General features: G+C 45.7%; 1 protein-coding gene across 1 annotated transcript in view; it reads right to left on the bottom strand.

Annotated features, from left to right (window-relative positions):
- The window catches only part of fam193a (family with sequence similarity 193 member A), a 292,373-nt gene that overhangs the window by 29,168 nt on the left and 244,752 nt on the right, over positions 1-18,453 (bottom strand). The window contains exons 12-13 of the mRNA XM_070877089.1: positions 9,849-10,103; positions 2,640-2,853 (exon numbers count right to left, since the gene is read on the bottom strand). Of these exons, the coding sequence (XP_070733190.1) occupies positions 2,640-2,853; positions 9,849-10,103 (469 nt within the window). The remainder of the gene's footprint in view (positions 1-2,639; positions 2,854-9,848; positions 10,104-18,453) is intronic.

Raw genomic sequence — 18,453 nt, 5'->3', positions numbered from 1 at the left:
CTTTGAGATATAACGAGCATGGTGGATAGAGGTGTGCCGATGGGTGTGGTGTATTTAGATTTCCAAAAGGCATTCGATAAGGTGCCACACAATAGGTTACGGCAGAAGATAGAGGTACGGGGCATTAGAGGAAATGTATTAGCATGGATAGAGAATTGGCTGACGAACAGAAAGCAGAGAGTCGGGATAAATGGGTCCTATTCGGGTTGGAAATCGGTGGTTAGTGGTGTGCCACAGGGATCAGTGCTGGGACCACAACTGTTTACAATATACATAGATGACCTGAAAGAGGGGACAGAGTGTAGTGTAACAAAATTTGCAGATGACACAAAGATTAGTGGGAAAATGGGTTGTGTGGAGGACACAGAGGCGCTGCAAAGAGATTTGGATAGGTTAAGCGAATGGGCTAAGGTTTGACAGATGGAATACAAGATCGGAAAATGTGAGGTCATCCACCTTGGGGAAAAAAAACAGTAAAAGAGAATATTATTTGAATGGGGAGAAATTACAACATGCTGAGGTGCAGAGGGACCTGGGGGCCTTGTGCATGAATCCCAAAAAGTTAGTTTGCAGGTGCAGCAGGTAATCAGGAAGGAAAATGGAATGTTGGCCTTCATTGAGAGAGGGATGGAGTACAAAAGCAGGGAGGTCCTGCTGCAACTTTATAGGGTATTGGTGAGGCCGCACCTGGAGTACTGCGTGCAGTTTTGGTCACCTTACTTAAGGAAGGATATACTGGCTTTGGAGGGGGTACAGAGACGATTCACGAGGCTGATTCCAGAGATGAGGGGGTTACCTTATGATGATAGATTGAATAGACTGGGTGTTTACTCGTTGGAGCTCAGAAGGATGAAGGGTGATCTTATAGAAACATTTAAAATAATGAAAGGGATAGACAAGATAGAGGCAGAGAGGTTGTTTCCACTGGTCGGGGAGACTAGAACTTGGAGGCACAGCCTCAAAATACGGGGGAGCCAATTTCTTCTCCCAGAGGGTTGTGAATCTGTGGAATTCTCTGCTCTAGGAAGCAGTTGAGGCTAGCTCATTGAATGTAATCAAGTCACAGATAGCTAGATTTTTAACCAATAAGGGAATTAAGGGTTACGGGGAGCGGGCGGGTAAGTGGAGCTGAGTCCACGGCCAGATCAGCCATGATCTTGTTAAATGGCGGAGGAGGCTCGAGGGGCTAGATGGCCTACTCCTGTTCCTAATTCTTATGTTCTTATTATCAGCTCCACTTTCCCCGCCCGCTCCCCATAACACCTTACTCCCTTATCGATTAAGAAGCTGTCTATCTTGGTCTTAAATTTATTCAATATCCCGGCTTGCACAGCTCTCTGAAGCAGCGAATTCCACAGATTGACAACCCTTCGAGAAGAAATTTCTCCTCATCTCAGTTTTAAATGGGCAACCTCTTATTCTAAGATTATGCCCCCTAGTTCTAGTCTCCCCTATGAGTGGAAACATCCTCTCTGCATCCACCTTGTCAAGCCCCCTCATAATCTTATAGGTTTCGATAAGATCACCTCTCATTCTTCTGAATTCCAGTGAGTAGAGGCCCAACCTCCTCAACCTTTCCTCATAAGTGGGCACGTTTCATCTGAACCCATCTTGCAGATTTTATTGTTGGGTAATGAAACACTTTCCATTTCAGACACTCACTTAGCTACAAGCCCTCCCAGGTCAGGAATCGCAGAGCAAATCTCTGACTCCACCCTGACAACATATCTCAGCTCCAGTCTCAGAAGTGCACCCCACTATTGCACGACTGTCACTTGTTTCCATTTGCTACACCAGCCATCCGGTGTTCCCTCTCTCAGTCAGGTTGCTATTTCAGTACTGGCTATGGTGAAGTTTTGTGCTGTAGGCACATGCCCACAGGAGTTGGGCGGAGACTGCCCAAACGCATCACGCTGACGACCCTTAGTTGGCTGACAGAGAGAGGACCATCATCCATCAGCCTGGGCTGGATTTAAATTCAGGGCTAAGCGAATAAAAGAGCATCTGACCCAATGTCCCCACCCTGTTCCTTATTATAGTAACATGTAAAATTAAAAAGGATAATAGAATATTACAGCACAGGAGGCCATTCGGCCCATCGAGTGTGCGATGACTCTCCACTCCACCCGCTCGTTCCCCATATCCATGTAATTTTTTCTCCTTCAAGTATTTATCCAATTCCCTTTTGAAGGCTACTGTTGAATCTGTATCCACCAGCCTGTCAGGCAGTGCCTTCTAAATTCAAACCACTCGTTGCGTAAAAGAGTTTTTCCTCACGTCGCCTCTGGCTTTATTGCCAATCACCTTAAATCTGCGCCCTTTGGTTACCGACCCTTCAGCCAATGGAGAGTTTCTCTATTTACTCTATCTAAACCTGACATGATTTTAAACATCTCTAGCAAATCTCCACTTAGCCTTCTCGGCTCCAAGCAGAAATACCTTTCTAGTGTGCTCTCTGCTCCAGTAAAATAAGTTTCCAGTGTGAAGATATCAGAGACAGTACGGAGAAATTTCAAAACACGCACATGATGTTAAAAATGACATCATATTATAATCAATCAAGCAGCAGCAATTCACAGAACCGTGTTGAAGGGTTTCTTGCCCTCAAGTCAATCAAAATGTAAAGGACAGCTCCTTACCAGATAATGTTTCTGGAAGGAAAGCAGCAGGGTTCCATGGTTTGTCCCCGTTTATTAGTTCTGATCCCCAGAGACTTGCCAATTTATGGGACGTAAGGAGCGGGTTGTTCCAGTCAGTACTGCCAAAACAACTTGGGTAGATGTGGTCCTGGAGGGAAGCATTGAACACCTGATGTTTGCTCGTGTGATTGGGAGGCGGGGCTGACGGAAGAGTCTGCGAAGCAAAACAAAGCAAAATTACATGGTTGCAATTCTACGGCACCGTGTCAACACGTCGCTCTCGAACTTGCACGCTCAAGCCAATGTTGCCACAAATTGTTTTTGGATGCGGGGCCCCTTTAAGGGACTGCACGGTCCATTCAAATTACCGCACATGCGCATTTTTTTGGCCATTAGGACGCTGTTGAGCCGGCTGCGCAACACCTGCAGATCGCTGCGCATCTTAAAGGGAACATTGGCTCAAGCTGCTACTAGGCAGGTGAGAGGACTGGAATAGCTAACCATATATTTATATGGGCTGATAAATTAGTGATGGTCAACAAGTGTCCATCCCATCAGTCTCAGCTGATATCAAAAATGTGTTACAACTTGGCTTCATAGTGAAGGGGCACGACTGTTATAACTGACATTGGTACTGTTCAGACACATTCTGTAGTATCTTTTCTAAAGAAAAAGGCCCTTCCTTATAGAGAAAGTCAAATTGGCGTTTACATAGCAGCTTGTGGCATCTTTCAGAAAATGGCACAAAGCTCGACACGTGCAACGACTTATTTTTAAGTGCAGTTACTGTATGTAGACAAGTGGGAAAGTCACTTTATGCACATCAAGATGACAGATTAGTTAATCTGATTGGTGTGTTGAGGGAAGAGCGTTGGCCAAGACACATAGAATGCTCTGCTCTTTGGAGTGATGCACAGGGCTTTTCAATCTCCACCGGAACAGGCGGGACAGGTCTGAGGTCCTCCAAAGGTCTGCATCTCTAGCGCAGTCCTGTGCAAGTGCTGCATTGTCAGAGTGTCAACCTCAATTTGTAATGTTTTTAATTGTTTCTTCGCTCACAGAATGTGGGCGTTGCTGGCAAGGCCACATGTGTCGGCCATCCCAAGTTATCCCGAGAAGGTGGTCGTGGGCCTTCTCCTGGAAGCTTTCCTTGTGATAGTGCTGCTATTATAGGAACAGGAATAGGTCATTCAGCCCCATCATTCAATGAGATCATGACTGATCTGTAACCTAACTCCATCCACCCACCTTGGTTCCATAGCCCTTACATCTATCGATCTAAGCTTTAAAATGATTAATTGGGCTATCATCTACTGCTTTTTGTGGGAGATTGTTCCACACTTCTACCACCCTTTGCATGAGAAAGTGTCTCCTGAATGGCCTGGCTCTGATTTTAAGGTAATGTCCCCTTGTCCTAGACTCCCCCACCAGCAGAAAACGTTTCTCTCCATCTATCCTAACAATTCCTTTCAAAATCCTAAAAATCTCAATCAAATCAACCCTTTCACCTTCTAAATTCCAGCGAATACAAGCCCAGTTTATGTAATATCTCCTCATAATCTAACCCTTGGCGTCTTAGTAACATGGTATTAGGTCAGCAACGGAAATTCACACTTGATATAGATGGATGTTTAACATTCTGATAATTATTCCCTTAGTCTAATAAACAATGCACCAAACTTTAAATTCAAGGTAAATGCACAATTTTAAGAACCCAAGAACATAATTGGAGCAGGAGTAGGTCATACAGCCCACCAAGTCTGCTCTGCCACTCAATAAGATCATGGCTGATCTTCGACCTCGACTCCACTTTCCCCCTATCCATTGATTTCTATAGAGTCCAAAAATCTATCAGTCTCAGCCTTGAATATACTCAACGACTCAGCATCCACAGCTCTCTGGGGTAGAGAATTCCAAAGAATCACAACCCTCTGAGTGAAGAAATTCCTCCTTATAGTCTTAAATGGCCGGCCCTTATACTCACACTATGTCCCCTAGTTCTAGACTCTCTGGCCAGGGTAACCAACCGCTCAGCAAATACCCTGTCAAGCCCCCTCAGAGTCTTCTGTTTCAATGAGATCACCTCTCATTCTTCTAAACGTCAGAGAATATAGGCCCAATTTTATCAATCTCTCATAGGACAACCCTCTCATCCCAATCTAGTTTTTTTTAAAAAGAGAGAATGACAAAGAACTGAGAGCAATGGTAAAAGCAGATGTGCACAATTCATTAATAGACTCCTCTTAAGAAACAAGCACATAAGAACATAATAGGAGCAGGAGTCGGCCATTTGGCCCCTCGAGCCTGCTCCGCCATTCAATAAGATCATGGCTGATTCGATCATGGATTCAGCTCCACTTCCCTGCCCGCTCCCCATAACCCTCGACTCCCTTAATCGCTCAAAAGTCTGTCTATCTCAGCCTTAAATATACTCAATGACCCAGCCTCCACAGCTCTCTGGGGCAGAGAATTCCATACATTTACAACCCTCAGAAGAAATTTCTCCTTATCTCAGTTTTAATGAGTGGCCCCTTATTCTAAGACAATGTCCCCTAGAAGTGGAAATATCCTCTCTGCATTCACCTTGTCGAGACGCCTCATTATCTTATAAGTTTCAATAAGATCACCTATCATTCTTATGAACTCCAATGTGTATAGGCCCAACCTACTCAACCCATCTTCATAAGGCAACCTCCTCATCTCCGGAATCAACCGAGTGAACCTTCTCGGGACAGCCTCCAATGCAAGTATATCCTGCCTTAAATACGGAGACCAAAACTGTATGCAGTATTCCAGGTAAGGCCTCACCAATACCCTGTACAGTTTGTAGCAGGACTTCTATGCTTTTATACTCTATCCCCCTTGCAATAAAGGCCAACATTCCATTTGCCTTCCTGATTACTTGCTGTACCTGCATACTAATGTTTTAGAAATATCAAAAATAGGCCATTCTGCCCTTCGAGCCTGCACCACCATTCAATAAGATCGTGGCTGATCATTCAGCTCAGTACCCCTTTCCTGCTTTCTCGCCATACCCCTTGATTCTTTAGCCATAAAGGCCATATCTAACTTCCTCTTGAATATATCCAATGAACTGGCAACAACAACCCTCTGCGGTAGAGAATTCCACAGGTTAACAACTCTGAGGAGAAACTTCTTCATCGAGGTCCTAAGTGGCTTACCCCTTATCCTTAGACTGTGACCCCTGGTTCTGGACTTCCCCAACATCGGGAACATTCTTCCTGCATCTAACCTGTCCAGTCCCGTCAGAATTTTATATGTTTCAATGAGATCCCCTCTCATTCTTCTAAACTCCAGTGAATACAGGCCCAGTTGATCCAGTCTCTTCTCATATGTCAGTCCTGACATGTCGGGAATCAGTCTGGTGAACCTTCGCTGCACTCCCTCAATAGCAAGAATGCCCTTCCTCAGATTAGGAGACCAAAACTGAACATAATATTCCAGGTGAGGCCTCACCAAGGCCCTGTACAAGTGCAGTAAGACCTCCCTGCTCCTATACTCAAATCCGCTAGCTATGAAGGCCAGCATGCCATTTGCCTTCTTCACCGCCTGCTGTACCTGCATGCCAACTTTCAATGGCTGATGTACCATGACACCCAGGTCTTGGTGCACCTCCCCTTTTCCTAATCTGCCGACATGGATATAATATTCTGCCTTCATGTTTTTGCCACCAAAGTGGATAACTTCACATTTATCCACATTATACTGCATCTGCCATGAATTTGCCCACTCACTCTGTCCAAATCACCCTGCAACCTCTTAGCATCCTCCTCACAGCTCACACCACCACCCAGCTTAGTGTCATCTGCAAACCTGGAGATATTACACTCAATTCCTTCATCTAAATCATTGATGTATATTGTAAGTAGTTGGGGTCCCAGCACTGAGCCCTACGGCACCCCACTAGTCACTGCCTACCATTCTGAAAAGGATCTATTTATCCCATCTCTCTGCTTCCTGTCTGCCAACTAATTCTCTATCCACGTCAATACATTACCCCCAATACCATGTGCTTTAATTTTGCACACCAATCTCTTGTGCGGGACCTGGTCAAAAGCCTTTTGAAAGTCCAAATACACCACATCCACTGGTTCTCTCTTGTCCACTCTACTAGTTACATCCTCAAAAAATTCTAGAAGATTTGTCAAGCATGATTTCCCTTTCATAAATCCATGCCGACTTGCACTGATCCTGTCACTGCTTTCCAAATGTGCTGCTATTTCATCTTTAATAACTGATTCCAACATTTTCCCCCACTACTGATGTCAGGCTAACCGGTCTATAATTCCCCGTTTTCTCTCTTCCTCCTTTCTTAAAAAGTGGTGTTACATTAGCTATCCTCCAGTCCAAAGGAACTGATCCAGAGTCGATAAACTGTTGGAAAATGATCACCAATGCATCCACTATTTCTCGGGCCACTTCCTTAAGTACTCTGGGATGCAGACTATCAGGCCCTGGAGATTTATCGGCCTTCAATCCCATCAATTTCCCTAACACAATTTCCTGACTAATAAAGATTTCCTTCAGTTCCTCCTTCTCGCTAGACCCTCGGTCCCCTAGTATTTCCGGAAGGTTATTTGTGTCTTCCTTCATGAAGACAGAACCAAAGTATTTGTTCAATTGGTCTGCCATTTCTTTGTTCCCAATTATAACTTCACCTGATTCTGACTGCAAGGGACCTACGTTTGTCTTCACTAATCTTTTTTCTCTTCACATATCTATATAAGCTTTTGCAGTCAATTTTTATGTTCCTAGCAAGCTTCCTCTCATACTCTATTTTCTCCCTCCTAATTAAACCCTTTGTCCTCCTCTGCTGAATTCTAAATTTCTCCCAGTCCTCAGGTTGGCTGCTTTTTCTGGCCAATTTATATGCCTCGTCCTTGGATTTAACACTATCCTTAATTTCCCTTGTTAGCCATGGTCGAGCTACCTTCCCCGTTTTATTTTTACTCCAGACTGGGATGTACAATTGTTGAAGTTCATCCATGTGTTCTTTAAATGTCTGCTATTGCCTATCCTCCGTCAACTCTTTAATATCATTCGCTAGTCTATTCTGGCCAATTCACGTCTCATACCATTGAAATTACCTTTCCTTAAGTTCAGGACCCTAGTCTCTGGGTGATGTGGCCATAATATGGTAGAATTCTCCATCTTAATAAAGAATTCTACCATATTACGGTCACTCTTCCCCAAGGGGCCTCACACAAGATTGCTAATTAGTCCTTTCTCATTACACATCATCCAGTCGAGGATGGCCAGCCCTCTAGTTGGTTCCTCGACAAATTGATCTGAAAAACAATCCCTAATGCACTCCAGGAAATCCTCCCTCACCGATTGCTACCAGTTTGGTTAGCCTAATCTATATGTAGATTAAAATTGCCCATGATAACTGCTGTACCTTTATTGCACACATCCCTAATTTCTTGTTTGATGCTGTCCCCAACCTCACTTCTACTGTTTGGTGGTCTGCACACAACTCCCACCAATGTTTTCTGCCCTTTGATATTCTGCAGCTCTACCCATACAGATTCACACCATGCAAGGTAATGTCCTTCCTTACTATTGCGTTAATTTCCTCTTTAACCAGCAACGCTACCCCACCTCCTTTTCCTTTCTGTCTATCCTTCCTGAATGTTGAATATCCCTGGATGTTGAGTTCCCAGCCTTGGTCACCCGGGGGCCATGTCTCCGTAATCCCAATTATATCATATTCGTTAATAGCTGCCTGCGCAGTCAAAAAAAGCCTTTTGAAAATCCAAATACATCACATCCACTGGTTCTCCCTTGTCCACTCTACTAGTTACATCCTCAAAAAATTCTAGAAGATTTGTAAAGCATGATTTCTCTTTCATAAGTCCATGCTGACTTGCACTGATCTTGTCACTGCTTTCCAAGTGCGCTGCTAATACGTCTTTAATAATTGATTCCAACATTTTCCCCACTACCGAGGTCAGGCTAACCAGTCTATAATTCCGTTTTCTCTCTCCCTCCATTTTAAAAAAGTGGGGTTACATTAGCTACCCTCCAATCCATAGGAACTGATCCAGAGGCTATAGAATATTGGAAAATGACCACCAATGCGTCCACTATTTCATTCACAAGGACCCCCAGGTCTCTCTGTAGTATAGCACTTTGCAATTTTTCTCCATTTAAATTATAATTTGCTTTTCTATTATTTCTGCCAAAGTGGACAACCTCACATTTTCCCACATTAAACCCCGTCTGCCAAATTTTTGCCCATTCACTTAGCCTGTCTATATCCCTTTGCAGATTTTGTGTCTCTTCCTCAAAATTTGCTTTCTCACCCATCTTTGTATCATCAGCAAACTTGGCTACATTACACTTGGTCCCTTCATCCAAGTCATTAAAATAGATCTGAAATAGTTGAGGACCCAGCACCGATTCCTGCGGCACACCACTAGTCACTGTTTGCCAACCGGAAAATGATCCATTTATCCCCTTGCGAAATATCTCCTTAAATGTCTGCCACTGCTCATCAACTGTCCTATACTTTAGTCTATTTTCCCAGTTCACTTTAGCCAACTCTGCCCTCATACCTTTGTAGTCTCCTTTATTTAAGCTTCGGACCCTTGTTTGAGAACCAACTTTATCACCTTCCAACTGAATTTGAAATTCAACCATATTATTTATGATCACTCATTCCTAGAGCATCTTTTACCATGAGATCATTTATTAATCCTGCCTCATTACACAGTACTAGATTTAAGATAACCTGCTCCGTGGTTGGTTCCGCAATGTACTGTTCAAGGAAACTATCCCGGATACACTCTATGAACTCCTCCTCAAGGCGACACTGGCCAATTTGCTTTCTCCAATCAATAGGAAGGTAAAAATCGCCCATGATTATTGCCGTTCCTTTATTACAAGCCTCCATTATTTCTTGATTTATACTCCATCCAACAATGTAGCGAAAGAGGGTCTATAGACTATGCCCACCAGCGACACATCAGGCCGGCTAATACTCAGCGACATATCGACGGTGCATTTCAGCATTTTGCTGAATCATTCGCAACGGCTAGTTATTAAGCTGAAAACAAGGCGAGAACCCTAAATACGATGCACATCAAACCAGTACAGCTGTTCTGTGCACAAAAATTAAATGCATTTCAAGATTAAATCATTCAGAAAGGTGCTTCGGTACCTTTCCACAGCAGGACGAAGCCTTACCTTGTTGTGCGTGAATGGCGGAGTTGTTGCGTACAGGGTTGGGTGGAGGAGAGGTCGAGGCAGGTGAGGGATGGTGTGCAATGGTAAATGTCCATGGATGTGTGGGTAGAGGTGAAGAGCCGGGTGGGAAGGCTTCTCTGTGGGTAGAAACTGGTGGCCGCTGGGTAGACGCCCGGCTGCAAGTGCGGAGGTGTTCAGCCCAGAGGCTTCTTGCTTGCAGACATGGCATTCACAAACATTCTGAACCTGGTCAGCCTTCGGAAGAAGAGTAAACATGTTTAGCGCCTTCATCTGATGTCAAATGCACTTTTAAGAGGTGCCTTGGATTGGAGTGACCCCATAATTAGAAAGAAAGACTTGCATTTCTATAGCGCCTTGCACGACCACCGGACACCCCAAAGCACTTTACAGCTAATGAAGTACTTTTGAAGTGTAGTCACTATTGTAATGTAAAAAACATGGCAGCCAATTTGTGCACAGCAAGCTCCCACAAACAGCAATGTGATAATGACCAGAAAATCTGTTTTCGTGATGTTGATTGAGGGATAAATATTCGCTAGGACATCGGGGATAACTCCGATGTGTCCAGCTGAGCGTGCAGTTTAACGTCTCATCCGAAAGACAACAGATGGAATACCAAGCCTGAAGGAGGGGGGCAGAGGGGGAAAGATAGTCTGAGCAGGTGGCAGCAGCGCAAGGATTCACATGACTGCTTGGTTATGATAGAGCCACACCGGACCGTACAAAACCGCCTGGCATGTGTGTCATACACCTGAGATACAGCAGAGATTTACTCATACAAGCACGGCAGCACGCTGCATCCAGGTGATCCCAGCAGGGCAAGCAATTCGACACTGGATACAAGGTCCAATGGCAAATCCTGCTAATCTTGCACTAAAAGGCATGGAGGAAAAGAAAATGCTGGTCTGAGAAACAACAAATCATTTGCCTTGGATATCAACAATGTGTTTATTTTTTCCCTCCCAGACACTTTTACTGGTTGACATATTGGTGCCGTTGTTCTTACACTGATGCAATGAGTCTGCTGGCATTATTGTACAAATTGGTACATCAAGAGTTACACACTAAAGGATCAGGCTGCTTGATTGGCAGTGGTCATTGAGGGATTTTACCCAGCATCAAAGCACTGACCACACTTGACCAGCTCCGCTGGGCGGGCCACATTGTCCGCATGCCTGCCACGAGACTCCCAAAGCAAGTGCTCTATTCGGAACACTTACACGGCAAGCGAGTCCCAGATGGGCAGAGGAAACATTTCAAGGGCACCCTCAAAGCCTCCTTGATAAAGTGCAACGTCCCCACTGACACCTGGGAATCCCTGGCTCAAGACTGCGCTAAGTGGAGGAAGAGCATCTGGGAGGGTGCTGAGCACCTCGAGTCTCGTCGCCGAGAGCATGCAGAAAGCAAGCGCAGGCAGCGGAAGGAGCGTGCAGCAAACCAGACTCCCCACCCACCCTTTCCTTCAATGACTGTCTGTCCCAGCTGTGACAGAGACTGTAATTCTCGAATTGGACTGTACAGTCACCTGAGAACTCACTTCGAGTGGAAGCAAATCTTCCTCGATTTTGAGGGGCTGCCTATGGTGATGATTACCAAGAAGGGCACCCTACCAAGTCTGACAGTGCCATGGGTAGGAATTTTATGCTTGTGCAATTGGGAGTTATCATCAATAGCACCTTGAGGGTCAGAATCCATGCTGTTGATGACTTCCGCTATTTAATGAGGGGAGATTAATGACTAAAGGATAACATTCTGTCAGTTCATTAAAGTGCAATTAACTTATAAATAGGACGACTTAATCATTGATACAACTGCACAATTTTGTTTCAAAGACTGTTTCCGATTTAACAGCCTTCAACTACACTACATGTTTACAAGAACAAAAAATATACATCCATTTTTCTTAGTTGTGAGCCTGAAGTAATTATTCTGAGAAAAGAAGCAAGACTTTATCACAACACCTATTACTTGCACTTGTATAGCACCTTTAACATAATAAAATAAATCATAGTGTCTCCGACAAGTGGAAACAACTGAGCATTAATGGGGGGGGGGGTTACTAATGGAAAATTGAATAAATACTTGGAGAAAAAACTGCAGGAATGTGGGAAAAGAGCTGGGGAGTGGAACTAACTAGATTTCTCTTCGAAAGAACCGGTGCAGACTCGATGGGCTGAATGGCCTTCTTCTGTGCTGATCGATGAAAGATCAAAGAGGTAAGTTTGAGGATGCTTTTGAAGGAGGGGTGAGAGCTAACAAGGGGAGGTTCAGGGCAGGCCGCGATAGATGGAAGCTCTGTGTTTGACAGTGGAGTAGAGGGAAGAAAAGATTGAAAGGAGGCCAGAGTTGGAATAGGAGGTGGTGGGGGGAATTGCTGGATTGCAGGCCCTAAGGAGGTTTCACAGGTAGGGAAAGCTGAGGTCAAGGAAGAGGTTGTAGATGACATAGAATTTCACAGAATTTTACAGCCCAGAAACAGGCCATTCAGCCCAACTGCTCTATGCCGGTGTTTATGCTGCACATAGGTTCCTCCCACCTTACTTCTTCTCACCCTGTTATATATGCATACTATAGATATACGCTGTGTAGTCACTGTATAGTTGCGTAAGATGGAGACTTGTTTACCGGAGGTACTATCAACAAGGTTCACACTGTATACACTATGCTGGCATCACCAGAGGGCGCAACTGGTGGAGGCCCAGAGGTCACCTGTACACCACAGGTACCCAGGTATAAAAGGCAGTCCAACATGTGGTATCCTCACTCTGGAGTTATATTAAACGGACTAAGGTCACTATAGTTCAAGTGCAATACTTTGCCTCGTGGAGTCATTATCAGAGCATCGAAAGACATAACACTATCAACATATCCTTCTACTCCTTCCTCCCTCATGCACTTCACTAACTTCCCCTTAAATGCTATTTGCCTCAGCTACTCCAGGTGGGTGCAAGTTGCACATTCTAACCACTCCCTGGATAAAGTTTCTCCTGAATTCCCAAATGGATTTATTAGTGACTATCTAATATTTACACTTGTAAATTAGGGCAAGGATTTTGAAATCAAGCTGTTAGCAGGTTTGACAAGGAGTATGACGAGAGGGGAGAAGGACCAATTGCACAACAGAATTTGGGCTCTAGACTTTTGGACAATTTATAAATTGAAGACTAGAACACAGAAGACCTGGAGAAATCAAGTCTGACAACGACAAGAGTTACATTATCAGTGTGGAAGGAGATGGGTGATGGAAATAGGAGTCGCGGTGGTAGCTAGGATGAGGAATGCTAAGACACTGAGGCTGTGCAATGTCAGACTAAGTCTCCGAGAGCAGCCAAGGAGAACTATGGAGTCAGGGAACCGTAAAGGATAGTTTACATCTTGCCAATATAAAGTTGAAAGCTGTCCTTCCTCATCCTGCACTTGATACTGATTAAGCAGTTGAACATTGGTGGTTGAGTATTTCCAGGAGGAGGAGCTCGAGTTGTCAGGAAACACGAGAAACTGGGACTCGTTTCATTAAAGCAGCGAAGATTAAGAGGAGATCTGATGGAAGGTTTGAAAGTTTACGAGGGCTTGATGAGGAATCGCATATGGTGGTAGAGAGATAAAGCTGGTGGTCGTAATTGTGCATGTGACAGCAGACCCCATGCCTATAAATTACATCATTGAGGGTAGTATGTAGCCAACAAAAGAGGGCCAAGAATGGGGTCGTTGGGCATACCTATGGTGACTATTAGGAATAGTCGAGCCTAGAGGGAACAAAGGCTCGGATGAGGGTTTCAGCAAGCCAACCTTGCAGTGAATAGCCTGGCTAGCTATGGCATATAGGTGGGAAATAATGGGAGCAATGGGGGGAATTATAGCAGGGTTGGGGGGGGGGGGCGGGGAAGGAACATGGGGAAAGATAGTGAGGAATTTGAAGGGGACGATAGAAATTAAAATTGACGGATCTCAGTCAAGAATTCTCACTGGCTTTTTGGAACTATTAATATTCAAGGAGTATATGAACTATCAAATGATACCATTTACTGATTTAGCAATGTTCACATAAAAGCAAACATTCTCTCTCCAACCATAAATCCACAATGACAGAATTGTATAGCACAAAAGGAGACCCTTTGATCTACTGCACCTGTGCTGGGACTCAAAGAGCTTTCTACTTAATCCTGCTCCCAAGTTGTTTCTCCAAACCTTTCTAAATGTTTCTGTTTCAAATATTTCTTCACCCCTCTTTTAAAAGCTATTATGGATTCCGCTTGCACCACCATTTCTGGTACGGAATTCCATGTCCCTATAACAGTCTGCGCAAAAATTTAAAAATCTCCTAACCTCTTGAATTTTGTGTGGTACAGATTTTAAATTTGTGCCTCTCGAGTTACTGACTCACCGACCATTCGAAATAGTTTACCTCAGCAAGCACTTAACAAGAACATAAGAAATAGGAGCAGGAGTAGGCTATACAGCCCCTCGAGCCTGCTCCGCCATTTAATACGATCATGGCTGCTCTGATCATGGACTCAGCTCCACTTCCCCACCCGCTCCCCATTTCCCCTTATCCACTTATCGTTTAAGAAACTGTCTTTCTCTGACTTAAATTTATTCAATGTCCCAGCTTCCACAGCTCTGAGGCAGCGAATTCCACAGATTCACAACCCTCAGAAGAAATTTCTCCTCATCTCAGTTTGAAATGGGCAGCCCCTTATTCTAAGATTATGCCCCCTAGTTCTATTCTCCCCCATCAGTGGAAACATCCTCTCTGCATCCACCTTGTCAAGCCCCCTCATAATCTTATACGTTTCGATAAGATCACCTCTCATTCTTCTGAATTCCAATGAGTAGAGGCCCAACCTACTCAACCTTTCCTCATAAGTCAACCTCCCTCATCTCTGGAATCAACCTTGTGAACCTTCTCTGAACTGCCTCCAAAGCAAGTATGTCCTTTCATAAATATGGAAACCAAAACTGTATTCCAGGTGTGGCCTCACCAATACCCTGTACAACTGTAGCAAGACTTCCCTGCTTTTATACTCCATTCCCCTTTGCAATAAAGGCCAAGATTCCATTGGCCTTCGTGATCACTTGCTGTACCTGCATACTAACCTTTTTTGTTTCATGCACAAGTACCCCCAGGTCCCGCTGCACTGCAGCACTTTGCAATCTTTCTCCATTTAAATAATAACTTGCTCTTTGATTTCTTTCTGTTAGAGTGCATGACCTCACACTTTCCAACATTATAGTCCATCTGCCAAATGTTTGGCCACTCACTTAGCCTGTCTATGTCCTTTTGCAGATTTTTTGTGTCCTCCTCACACATTGCTTTTCCTCCAATCTTTGTATCGTCAGCAAATTTGGCTACGTTACACTCAGTTCCTTCTTCCAAGTCATTAATATAGATTGTAAATAGTTGGGGTCCCAGCACTGATCCCTGAGGCACCCCACTGGTTACTGATGAGTTCATTCTCGGGTTGGCATTTATCCCTACTCTCCGTTTTCTGCTCGTTAGCCAATCCTCTATCCATGCTAATATATTACCCCCAATCCCGTGAACTTTTATCTTGTGCAGTAACCTTTTATGTGGCACCTTGTCAAATGCCTCTGGAAGTCCAAATACACCACATCCGCTGGTTCCCCTTTATCCACCCTGTTTGTTACATTCTCAAAGAATTCCAGCAAATTTGTCAAACATGACTTCCCCTTCATAAATCCATAAATGTTGAAACTCTCCATCAGATCTCCTCTTAATCTTCGCTGCTGTAATGAAACAAGCCCCAATTTCTCAAGTGCTTCCCGACAACTAAAGCTCCTCATCCAATAGTGAATCTCTTCTGCACCCTCTGCCTGGCCTTGGCATTCTTTGTAAAGGTGCACAAAATGGAACACTGTATTCTAACTTCAGCTTAACCAATAATTTGCACAGGTTTAGCATCACTTTTTGTACTCAATGTCCCTATTTATAAAGGCTATGATCCTCATGCTTTTTGTTCTTAAAAAAACCCCAGCTTTATCATAGAAACATAGGCCCCAAGTTTCCACATGATTTGCTCCTGATTTTTAGGAGCAACTGGTGGAGAACGGAGTATCTTAGAAATCGCAATTCTCCACATTTAAGTTTTCTGCAGTTCTAGTCATGTAGAACAGTTTCACTTTGGAACAGAATTTTTTTTTTCAAAAGGGGGCGTGTCCGGCCACTGACGCCTGATTTGAAAGTTTCCACAGTGAAAACGTACTCCAAACTAACTTAGAATGGAGCAAGTGAAGATTTTTGTAGGCCTGAAAAAACCTTGTCTACACATTAAAAAATCAGGCGCAGGTTACAAATTAGGCGTCCGGAACGAGGTGGGGGGGGGATAGGGAAGTCATTAAATTCTACAATAAATCCTTAGTTATACTTATACAAATATTATACAAACAATTCCAACCTGAATAAAAATTTATAAGCAAAGAAAAGATTAAATAAACCATGTTCCTACCTGTGTGAAAGTGCTTCAGGCAGGGAAAAGGCTGCAGGAAGCCTCACAAGTTGAGGCAGCCGTTCCCGACGGCGGGGGGGGGGGGGGGGGGGGGGGGGGAGAGGGGAGGAGGCAGTGAGGGCCCGACCGACGGCAGCGGGGGGGTAGGCAGGGAGATGGCAGCTGTTCCCGACGGCAGCGGGGGGGGGGGAGGCAGGGAGAAGGCTGTAGGAAGCCTCAAAAGTTGAGGCAGCACCCGCCCCCCTGCCGTCGGTCGGGCCCATCGGGAAACGGCTGCCTCAACTTCTGAGGCTTCCTGCAGCCTTCTCACTGCTGCAAGAAGCCTCAGTGCTGATCATGGAAGGGCAATGTGGTTTTATTAAAAAATGTAAAAAATTGAACAGCTGCAAAGAACTACAAAAATGGCCGAGTGCTAATGTTTCTTTCACACTGCGCATGCACGAACGCTCCAACGCGCACGCGCAGGGTTGCCGGCACGAAAAAAAACTCATTTAAATGGCACCCGCCCCCTCCTACTTACAAAATCGGCGCTAGCGGTAGGCTCCACCCCCTGGGCGCCGCGCCAAGCTGACATCGAACTGCAAAGCGCTCGAGAATAGCGCGTTTTTTTTCAGGCGCCGTTTTCGGCACAAAAAACGGGCGCCCAGCTCGGAATGGCGCCTGTTTTGCCGCGTGTGGAAACTTGGGGCCATAGACATAGAAAATAGGTGCAGGAGTAGGCCATTCAGCCCTTCGAGCCTGCACCACCATTCAATAAGATCATGACTGATCATTCACCTCAGTACCCCTTTCCAGCTTTCTCCCCATACCCCTTGACCCTTTCAGCCATAAGGGCCATATCTAACTCCCTCTTGAATATATCCAATGAACTGGCATCAACAGCTCTCTGCGGTAGAGAATTCCACAGGTTAACAACTCTCTGAGTGAAGAAGTTTCTCCTCATCTCAGTCCTAAATGGCTTACCCCTTATCCTTAGAATATATCCCCTGGTTCTAGACTTCCCCAACATCGGGAACATTCTTCCTGCATCTAACCTGTCCAGACCCACTTATCCCACTCTCCCACTCAAAACTGTGTATATCTGAACCCATTCGGTCTGTCTCCTCTTCTTCCAATCAGGACAATTGAGATTCTGAGAACAAAAATGTATTAAGTTGCATCAAGGAAGCACAGCCTAGACATGCACCAAAGTGGTCAGTTGCAAAAGCGATTGACTGGCCACCAAAAATCTTTTTTCAAAAGCTAGAATAAGGTGAAAGCTGGTGGGTGATTATCTTTTCAAAAATCTGTTGGCAGGTCACTAAACCTATTAACGGGTGTCTCTGTGGTAAGCGCCGGTCTCCTTGACTCTTCTACCTCAGAGTTTTGCTCAGTCCTACAAAGATCAAACTTATCTTCCAGTTAACCAGAAAAGATTATAGACCAAAGGGAGACCATTGTGTCTGTGCCTTGCCCTCTCACACAGCTTTGCATCAACTCTGTATCAAGAGTCTTGTTTACCTTTTGGAGTGATTAACAACTTTTTTGTAGCCTTCTGCACATGCACGTCTTGGACTGCTCCACTTGTTGCACATGCGCACTCTGTCCGGCGAGGGCGGGCGCGGGAGAGGGCGGGCGCGGGAGAGGGCGGGCGCGGGAGAGGGCGGGCGAGGGAGAGGGCGGGCGAGGGCGAGGGAGGGCGAGGGCGGGCGAGAGGGCGGGCGAGGGAGAGGGCGGGCGAGGGCGAGGGCGGGCGAGAGGGCGGGCGAGGGCGAGGGCGGGCGAGAGGGCGGGCGAGGGAGAGGGCGGGCGAGAGGGCGGGCGAGGGAGAGGGCGGGCGAGGGCGAGGGCGGGCGAGGGCGGGCGAGGGGGCGGGCGAGGGGGAGGGAGAGCGCGGGCGAGGGAGAGCGCGGGCGAGGGAGAGCGCGGGCGAGGGAGAGCGCGGGCGAGGGAGAGCGCGGGCGAGGGAGAGCGCGGGCGAGGGAGAGCGCGGGCGAGGGAGAGCGCGGGCGAGGGAGAGCGCGGGCGAGGGAGAGCGCGGGCGAGGGAGAGCGCGGGCGAGGGAGAGCGCGGGCGAGGGAGAGCGCGGGCGAGGGAGAGCGCGGGCGAGGGAGAGCGCGGGCGAGGGAGAGCGCGGG

This window comes from Pristiophorus japonicus, chromosome 1 (assembly GCF_044704955.1).
Source record: "Pristiophorus japonicus isolate sPriJap1 chromosome 1, sPriJap1.hap1, whole genome shotgun sequence".
Lineage (NCBI taxonomy): Eukaryota > Metazoa > Chordata > Chondrichthyes > Pristiophoridae > Pristiophorus > Pristiophorus japonicus.
This window is presented reverse-complemented; position numbering and strand designations above follow the sequence as displayed.